General features: G+C 40.7%; 2 protein-coding genes across 9 annotated transcripts in view; one reads left to right on the forward strand and one right to left on the reverse strand.

Moving 5' to 3' along the window:
* LOC145462359 (bridge-like lipid transfer protein family member 2) overlaps nt 1-10,000 on the reverse strand; it is a 274,690-nt gene that overhangs the window by 69,131 nt on the left and 195,559 nt on the right. For all 8 annotated transcript variants that reach the window (XM_081445856.1, XM_081445860.1, XM_081445857.1 and 5 more), the window contains 2 exons: nt 9,492-9,541; nt 388-502 (listed from right to left, as the gene is read on the reverse strand). In XM_081445856.1, coding sequence (XP_081301982.1) covers nt 388-502; nt 9,492-9,541 — 165 coding nt within the window. The remainder of the gene's footprint in view (nt 1-387; nt 503-9,491; nt 9,542-10,000) is intronic.
* Nucleotides 1-10,000, forward strand: part of LOC145462449 (cyclic GMP-AMP synthase-like receptor 2) — a 266,104-nt gene that overhangs the window by 51,461 nt on the left and 204,643 nt on the right. The window lies entirely within an intron of this gene.

The following is a 10,000-nucleotide window of genomic DNA, read 5'->3' on the forward strand; positions in this document are numbered from 1 at the left end:
ATCCCAATCAAACATTGACTTGAGGTAAGTCTCGTTTAATTTTCGATGTTCATGCTATATTTGAAATATGCAAAATTTTACATTTCCAAGTTTCCCCAAAATATGTTGTTGTCAGACTATTTTACTTTGCTGGGCTGTTCAATCAGAGCAAATTTCTAAGTACTAGCCATTCCTGGAAAAAAAACTTAAAAAAAAGGTGTTAAAAAGGTGGGCTCCTTTAATCCCTTAAATTGTAGAAAACAATCTTGACACTGCTGATTGAAAAATCATGTTTGATGTAATACATTAATTACATGTAAATGTTTTTCAACTTGTCTACAAATCTATCTTTCTTTGAATCAATGTTTTTTATTGTGAATATCCTATCATGAAGTGGACTCAGCTTACCTGAAGTTAGTGAAAGATGTATCAGCTATGGCCAGTTGTCCATCTTCCTGATTCAGCTGCCAGGAGGCTTGATTAAAGTAAACCTCAGCCAGTTTTGTCACCTCTGTAGTGGGAACTAAAAGAGTATGAAAATTATTTTATCACTCTACAAGATCTTGTCCCAGTACCTCACAGTAAGACATTAGGGTGGTTTACCATAGTTTTGCAGAGGTAAAAGAGCCCAACTTTTAACCCTTTGGAAGATGTACAAAGATGTTGTTTTCTCTCTCTAAGTACTATGTGATTAAGTCTTTCACCATCATTTGTGACAGTTAACCAAGAAAAACCTCAAAAACCTGGTAGCCAAAAGGAACCAAGCTGGAACATTTTACCAAAGAGTTAAAAAGCTGGGCCCTTTTACTCTTTCAAAACTGTAGTAAGCCACTGTAACCACTGCAATATAGGTGCAGCTAAGTATCTATCATCAAGTTTCATTCTGTGATTTACCGAATATCATGTGGGACATATTTTGTTATAAGAACCAGTTAATAGCTCTATAGAAAGAGATCATTAACGTGCATGATCGAAGAATCAGAAATCGCTAAAGAACTTGTCAAGACATGAGATAGGATTTAACCCGGAAACCTTGGTGAGTAAGTCTATTTCATCAGCATTTAATTTCAGCCTGTTTCAGTTATGTTTGTTTTCCATTTGTCTTTCTCGTGTAGAGCTACTTACCCGCTGTTAGTAATTTAGCCTTATGTAATTGTAATTTCAGTCGACCACGTCATTATTAAATCAAGGAAATAAATTCAAAATAGTGACAAAGACTTGGTCATTTTTCTTGGTGGAATAGTGGTGTGCGTTTTTAAAGAACAAGTTTCTGTGACAAGATTTTACTTGTGGCACAGTTCGAGTCTGGCCACCTACAGTCGACAACGTGGGAGCTTGCATACGCAAGTGAAAACATAAGAAAATGAAGCAATTTCAACACGAAAATGAAGAAAAACAATGGTATCAGAAGCCACTAGTGAAATAGAACCGGTAATTAATTCTGAAGAATTCCATGAAATGACTGAAATCGAACAGAAGTCCTCTTCTTGCGAACAACAAAACGCAAGCGAGTCAGATCTCAAAGATAAACATAATCGCACGCAATCTGTAAAGGGTCTTCAAATGGATCTAGATAATGCACGAAAGAAACGAGATTGAGCTGGAAACGCTCTAAAGAAACAGACTGAATTCGTAGACGAATTGTTAGGACAATCAAGTGACATAATCGCTCTTTTGGCCGGCCTCGAAGGTCTACAGATGAAAATGGATTCCTTCAAATCCTTTCATGAAGCGGTATATAATGTTATGCTGGAATTGAACGAAGATGACACTGGAAACTTTGATTGTTTTTCATTGCTATCTAATCCATTTGTCGAATGTGTCACAGACGTCAAAGCGCATATTAAAATGTTAGAAGAAGGGAGAATGGAATTATTGATGGAGCGATCGCATACTTCCATCTGAACAAGCACTTCTAAGAATTCACAATGGATGTCATCTTCAATGTGTGCAGCCACAGAAGCCACAGCATTACAGGCAAAGATAAACAGTCTCAAAAGACAGCAAGAACCTGACCGGCAACAAGAGCTTTTGAAAAGTCAACAGAGAGAGCTTGAACGCTTAGAAGAGCAAGAACGGATTCAAGGAGAGCTGGACGCACCTAAGGCAAGACAAGGCGTCCTGGAATGAGTTGAAGAAAAATCCAATAACGAGCAAGAAAATGAAAATTCTGATAAAAAGGAAAAGCCTAGCGTGACCAAAACTCCCTGGGTTTCGGTGAGCGGCCAGCATTTCCTTCTGGTGATGCAAGCGAATTCACCCATTCTCACTTTTTCTCCAGTCACAAATGAGACGTAACTCTCTCCCAGTCCCAACTGCTCCAGAAAAAAAAACACCAAATTCCAGCGTCGACAGCTTCAACTCCTCAAGAAAATGATGCTTACCATTCAAAGGCGCCTGTTTTTAGTGGCAAGATCATGGAAAATCCGAAGCAGTCAAGTGCCTTTGATGCCCTAATCGAAGAGGATGCTGTTAAGCCCAGTCACAAACTTTACTATCTGGGAGAATACATGGCTGGAAGGGCTCAAACTATGATCAGTGGCTTACTTGGCCTTCAGACGGAGACTGCCTACCACAGGGCAAAATAGATCCTCAAGGAACGCTTTGGCGACCCTTTCAAGGTATACAAAGTATATCGCCAAAAATTAAAGGGGTGGCCTGTTTGTTCTGCAGCCACTGAGCTGCAAGATTTCAGCAACTTCTTAGTGATGACAGAAGAAACTATGAAAACAGTCAAATAGCTTAAAGAGTTTGAAAACTTCTCCTTCATATGAGAATTAGCTGCTCGTCTCCAGACGTATTACACTAATAAATGGAGAGATAATGCAAAGACGATGGACTGCAAGCAAGGTGACTACACCTTCCACAACTTTGTCAGTTACATCCAAGAAGCTGCGTTTGATGCAACTCATCCTGTCTTTTCTCACGAGGCCCTAGCCACAACAAGAAGGGAAATTCAGCAAGGAGTCAACACCAAACATAAACGGCCCCCATCAGATAAGAAAAGAGACAGCGATGTTAGCTTTGGAACAGCCTTCACTACTAGCGCCGGAAACGATGAAAACACAGGAAACCGATCTTCTCCGAACAAAAACAAGTGTTTCCTCTGTCTCAAGCCACATGAACTGGAGCACTGTCAAGAGTTCTTAAGGAAACCAGTTACAGAGAGGAAAGCATTCGCTGGAGCAAAGGGCCTGTGCTTTGCGTGCTTAGCCAGAGGACACATGACACGACAATGCGAACAGAAGAAGAGATGTCGAATCTGTAAGAAACCCCATGTGACTGCCCTTCACCTTTATGAACCAGTCACGCCTAAGAAAGATGAACAGCTAGAGGGCTCAAATGAAGAAGAAACAACCAAGGCAACAAGCAGTTGCATGAGCGTTTGTCATGCCAACAACTGTGACACCTGCTTCATTACAAACGACACCTGTGAGAAACTCAGACTTACAGGCCCTGAAGTGGCATTGCAACTGGGAACGATGCACGCTGTTGAAAATAACAACACTATGAAAATCAATGGCTTATTGTTTCTTGCCACGACAAGCTGGTCAACATTGAGCTTCCGAAATCATATACCAAAGATCAAATTCCTGCCAGAAAGGAACAAATTCTGCAACCTGAAACTGCGCAAGCCTGGAAGCACCTTTGTTCAATTGCGAACAAGATTCCCCTGTACTATAAGGACCTCGAGGTTGGTGTACTCATTGGCAACAATTGCGTTCAAGCGATCAAGCCTTGCGAGTTAATTCCTGGAAAGTCCAGAGACCCCTAAGCTATTTGGACCGCTCTTGCAGGGTTCATACCCTTTTTCAGAAACAATTTTCCAGGACTTTTCCAGGACTGAGGACTAAGATCTCAGTGTTAATTCTCCTTACAGTCTGGCATACATTTCATATTTTTCACTTGAGTTTAACAGATTTCCAGAACTTTCCAGGACCAGCAGCTTTGTGGCATTTTCCAGGACTGGAAAGTCCTGGAAAATGCCACAATAAAATTCCAGCACTTTCCAGGATTTCCAGGACCTGTCCGAACCCTGTCTTGGCTGGGGCTTAATTGGTGCCTTACTCCCAAGTAGCGAACCAGAAGGAGATGATGGCATTATTGCCTCTGACTGTTTCTGAATAACGATGAAAGAAATCAGCCTGGAAGAGACTCCAACACGAAGCTTTGTTCAGCAAACACAATGCAAGGAATTAATCAATCCCATCACGGTCTCTAAAATGTTCAAGAGAGATTTTTCGGAAGGTCAAAGGCACTGCAAGACGCCGTCACAAGAAGATAAAAGATTCTTGCAAAAGATGAAAGATGGCATCCACCTCACCAAAGACCACCACTATGAGATGTCTTTGCCATTTTGCCAAGACAAGATTGACTTTCATCGAACAGGAAAACAGCAGAGACCTGACTCCATTAGCTGAAAAGATGCTTTGCTAGAGACCCCCAATACAAGGACCATTACATCTCCTTTATAAATGACATGATCAGAGCTGGTTGCACTGAAAGAGCCCCCAAGAAGAATGCAAAGTCATGGTATATCCCACATCATGGTGTATACCACCCCAAGAAACTGGGAAAAGTCAGAGTTGTTTTCGATTGCTCTGCAGAATTTGAAGGCCAGTTGCTGAACTGGCAGTTACTGCAGGGACCTGACTTAACCAACTCACTGCTGAGAGTCCTGTGCCGCTTTCGCCAAGAACCTGTCACATTTGCATGCGATTTTGAAGGGATATTCCACCAGGTGAAAGTCAACGAGGAACATCGAGACTATAAGGCGATATCACCAAAGACCCTGTGGAATACTGAATGACTGCATCTCTTCGGGGTCAGATGCTCGCCAGGATGCACTAATCTGGCTCTTAAAACCACTGCCGAAGACAACAAAAGGAAGTTTGGAACTGAAACTGCAGACTTTCTCAGTAAGAACTTTTATGTAGATGATGGTTTGAAGTCTGTTAAGACAGTCAAGGAAGCTATCTCCCTCATAGAGAAGAGTAAACTGATGTGTAAGGAAGGTGGATTTCGACTCCACAAGTTCATCTCAAACTGAAAGGAAGTAATCGAAGCAATTGAAGGCTTTCGTGCAAAAAGGGCGTATATAGCATATTTATGGGGCGATTTTTATTTTTTGCAGGATCGAGCTAATTTTTGGCAGACTGACTTGTTTTGACATGAAAAGCATCGTTGCACAATTGTTTTTGTTGATTTGTGTTTTGTTTTCAACAAATAACGTATGCAAAAAAACTCAGTGTTTTAAGGGTATCTTTTGGAGATCTTTTGCTGCGCAAAAAACAAAAGAAACCTTTTGTTTCACTAGACGATGAAGTCACCGAGGCATGGCATTTGCCACTAGTTTTATTATTCATATAATTATGCTATACTGTTGTTTCATTAGCCCAAGCAAATAAGGTGTTGAATGGGCTGGATTCGGGTTTGTTTTGTCGTGACGCCGGTTCGATACAAGGTCGGTTGATTTTTTTTTCCAGTCTATTTCTCTACTTCTTTCAAAAATCAAAACATCTATTTAGAAAAAAACCGTGCTGTTGAAGCTGCTAAAAGTAACTGTTTAAGTTCGCACCACGTCAAAATCCACCTTTGAAGGATTCACTCCAAAGGATGCCACTCGGAAAACTGAGTTTTTTTGCATACGTTATTTCTCGAAAAAGAAGCGCAAATCAACAAAAACAATTATGCAACGATGCTCTTCGTGTCAAAACAAGTCAGTGTGCCAAAAATTAGCTCGATCCAGCAAAAAATAAGAATTGGCCCAAAATGCTATATGTGCCCTTTTTGCATGAAAGCCTTCAATTCCTGCCGAAGACTGCACCAAAGGTTTCAAGGATCTTGATCTTGAGCACAAAGAACTTCCTTCTGAACGAGTACTGGGGATTGAATGGTGCGTAGAGAATGACGCTTTTCAATTTCGCATCACACTAAAGGATAAGCCCCTTACAGGATATGGTATCCTTTCAACTGTGAGCTCGATCTATGACCCCCTCGGGTTTGCTGCTCCCTTTCTCCCTTTCTCAAGTGACCCCATTAAAGCCAGTCACGATACCAAGACTAGAGTTAACAGCCGCTCTTGTCTCTGTCAGAGTCAGCCAAACACTTTAATAAGAGCTTGAATACGACAATGTAATTGAATTTTTCTGGACCGACAGCAAAGTTGTCCTGGGATATATCACCAATGATGCCTGTTGGTTCCATATATTTGTTGCTAACCGTGTGCAACAAATCTGAGATCATACTTCTCCCAAACAGTGGCATTACATTGAAACTAAAAATAACCCTGCTGATGATGCCTCCCGCAGTCTCAGTGCAAGAAGCCTTGTTAAGAAGAAGCAATGGATAAAAGGACCTGGGTTCTTGTGGGAGAACAGTGAAGGCCGGAGAAGCCCTGATTCACAGTATGAACTTCTCGAGCTATCACCTGATGATAAAGAAGTCAAGAAAATCTCTCTTTTCATGATAGCAGTGAATGAAGTCCCAGCATCCTTGCTACAATGACTAGATCATTTCTCAGATTGGTTCTGTGCAAAGCCGTAGCTGCCTGCTGCAGATACCTAGAAGTACTCCGAGAGAGAGTAAAATCAAGGGAAGGGATCCCCTTGGAAGATGTGAAAAACTCCGCAACTCAGAAGTACCAGCCGGTTTGGATAGAACTGAAGAAAGCTGAGCGCAAAATCATAAAGCAAATACAAGGAAAGGCTTTCGAAAATAAGTTCAAGGCACTTGAGACCCTCAGGTCGAACAAAGAAATACAGAAAAGAGATGAAGCAAGAAAGCGAAATCAAGTTGTGAAACAAGCAAGCACTCTCTACTGCCCTGATCCTTTCCTAGATAAAGACGGGATTCTAAGAGTTGGTGGGAAAATTCAGCAAGCCAGCCTATCTGAAGATATAAAGACCGCAGTCATTCTTCCGAGAAGAGGACAGGTCACCAAGCTCGTGATAAAGGGTTTTCATAAGAAGACTCAGCACTGAGGAAGAGGCTTTACCCTCAAAGAAATTCGCTCTGGCTATTGGATCACTGGATGTAGCGGTGCTGTTTAAACCTTCATAAAGAAATGCGTTACTTGCCAACGACTGCGAGCGAAGGCACAAGAGCAAAAAATGGCCGACCTTCCCGAAGAAAGACTAGAACCATCCCCTCTATTTAGTTACTGTGGTGTTGATCTCTTCGGCCCATGGTACATTAAGGAAGGCTGCAAGGAACTAAAAAGATATGGCATGGTTTTCACATGCCTGGCCTCTAGAGCTGTTCATTTAGAAGTCTGTCATACATTGGAAACTGACTCATTTCTAAACACACTGCGACGATTCCTCTGTAGGTGTGGTCCTATATGCCAACTTCGAGCAGACCAAGGCTCAAACTTCATTGGCGCAAGACGAGAATTGAGAAGCTCTCAGTGAAATGGATCAAGACAAGATCAAGTCCGACCTACTGAAGATGAACTGTGATTGGATAGAATTCAAGTTTAATGCTCCCACAGCCAGTCACATGGAAAGCATGTGGGAGAGACAAATCGGGACTGTTAGAAGCATCCTCTCTGCGCTCTTGAAAAAGAACTGGAGCCAGCTGAACGACAATGCACTAAGACATTTATGTGTGAAGCTGAAGCAGTGATAAACAGCTGTCCACTCACTACTGACAACACCAGGTCGCCTGTCTCTCTAGAGGCCTTGACCCCAAATCATCTTCTTACCATGAAGACTTAGGTTGTTCTTTCATCCCTGGAGCCTTCCAGGATGCCGACCAGTACTCAAGGAAACAATGGCGGCACGTCCAGAATTTAACGCACAAGTTCTGGACTCGATGGAGGAAAGAATTTCTCCATGCTCTACAAGAACGGTAGAAATGGGTGCGCCCAAGATGAAACTTACAGATTGGAGATGTCGTTATCATTAAAGACGATAATACCCCCATACCCAGCGGCAACTAGCTTGTGTGACAGAAGCTCAAAAGGGAAATAATGGGCTAGTGCATAAGGTGTTCCTCGCTGTTGGAGATCGCCATCTCTCTGGCAGTGGCAAACGAACAAAACCAGTGTCTTTCCTGGAGCACCTAATCCACAAGCTTGTCCTCCTAGTCCTGAATAACACAGAAGAAAGACTGGGTGTCCCAGATGAGGAGCCAATCCCGCAAGGCTGAACAGGTTCCAGTGATACCAAGTGAAGCTGATGCTGACGGAAGCAGATGCTGAATGAACACTTTATTTTAGTTGTTTCCCTTTAGTTTGGACATTTCATACAGTAGCTAAACATTCTAGGAGACGCCTTTTTATAAATTGATTTTAAAATTTAGGGGACCCATGTAACTGCTGCAATATAGGCGCAGCTAAGTATCTATCATCAAGTTTTGTTCCATAATTTACAGAATATCATGTGGGATATATTTTGTTATAAGAACCAGTTAATAGCATTATAGAATGAGATCAGTAACGTGCATGATCGAAGAATCAGAAATTGCTTAAGAACTTGTCAAGACATAAGATAGGATTTAATCCAGAAATATTGGTGAGTAAGTCTATTCCATCAGCATTTAATTTCAGCCTGTTTCAGTTATGTTTTTTTCCATTATTGTACATAGCTAATTTGTCTTTCTCCTGTCCCATGTAGAACCACTAACCTGCTGTTAGTAATTTAGCTTTATGTAATTGTAATTTCAGTTGACCACATCATTATTAAATCAAGGAAACAAATCCAAAATAGTGACAAAGACTGGATCATTTTTCTTGGTGGTATAGTGCTGTGCATTTTTAAAGAACAAGTTTCTGTGACAAGATTTTACTCGTGGCACAGTTTGAGTCTGGCCACCTACAGCTATACATACATACATACATACATACATACATACATACATACATACATTTTATTTGTTCTCAAATTAAAATTACAATTGTAACATGCCCGTGGATAGCTGAGCTAATCTAGGCGGGTCATGTTTGGACGAGTTATTAATATACAACTAGGTACAACTAAATACAACTGAAGGTAACAAGAGAACTAAAGAGACTAGAATTGACAACGATGACTAAAGACAACTAATAAACTAACGATATTACAAATAATAATTAACAACAGTTACGACGAGAGACTACAGATACACTAAAGCGAAATTATTGAGTATTAATGAATACATACTAGGAGGAAAATAAATTCAGCTTTACTTTTTGAACGATTTCTGTAAGATCAATATAAGAGTCTTCTGAAGCTAGAATTTCAAAAAGTATTTGTTTTATTTTCCTCTTAAAGACATTTTTTGGAAGCTCTCTTAAATATATAGGCATTTCATTCCAAATTTTTGTTCCAATTCTAGAAAATGAATTCACTTGAATTGAGAGTCTAGAACTTTGTGTGTAAAAATTATTTGAGACAGAGGATCGAGTATTGTAAGAATGAATATCAGAAATCTCTTGAAAGAGATCTTGAATGTTTCCAGGAGCATTTCTGTGTCTTATTTCAAACATAAGGTTAGCTAAAAGCTCTTTGAGTGTCTTATTTTAGTCTCACCTTTCTCGGGTGTAGGTGTATTCAAATTCATCAAGAAGTCCTTGTATGCACTGAGAATATTGAAGAAAAAAATCAAACATGGACAGGGTTAGGAAAAAACACATCAAGTTATGTGTAAAGGTTAATGAACATTAGCACTAAAAGGTATCAAATACACAATGTACTTTTCTCAGGGATTCCCAACACAAACAGCTAAACACAAATACAGATGATTATGGTGGCTTCAAAGGGTCATCAATAAATCAAACATAATTTTCTGCAAGTTTGAGTTTGACTTTAAGTTGAAGTTGGAGTTGGAGTTTGAGGTTGGAGTTGGAGTTTGAGTTTGAGTTGGAGGTTCGAGTTTGAGTTTGAGTTTGAGTTTGAGTTAGAGGTTCGAGTTGGAATTGGAGTTGGAGTTTGAGTTCTAGTGGAGTTGGAGTTCGTTCCCAGGATCTTCGCGTTTTTCAATATGGCCTCAGATCCAGCGGCCTTGGATAGCTAACTCGGCCTGAGTCAGCTCACTGGAT

Source organism: Orbicella franksi, chromosome 12 (assembly GCF_964199315.1).
Source record: "Orbicella franksi chromosome 12, jaOrbFran1.1, whole genome shotgun sequence".
NCBI classification, from domain to species: domain Eukaryota; kingdom Metazoa; phylum Cnidaria; class Anthozoa; order Scleractinia; family Merulinidae; genus Orbicella; species Orbicella franksi.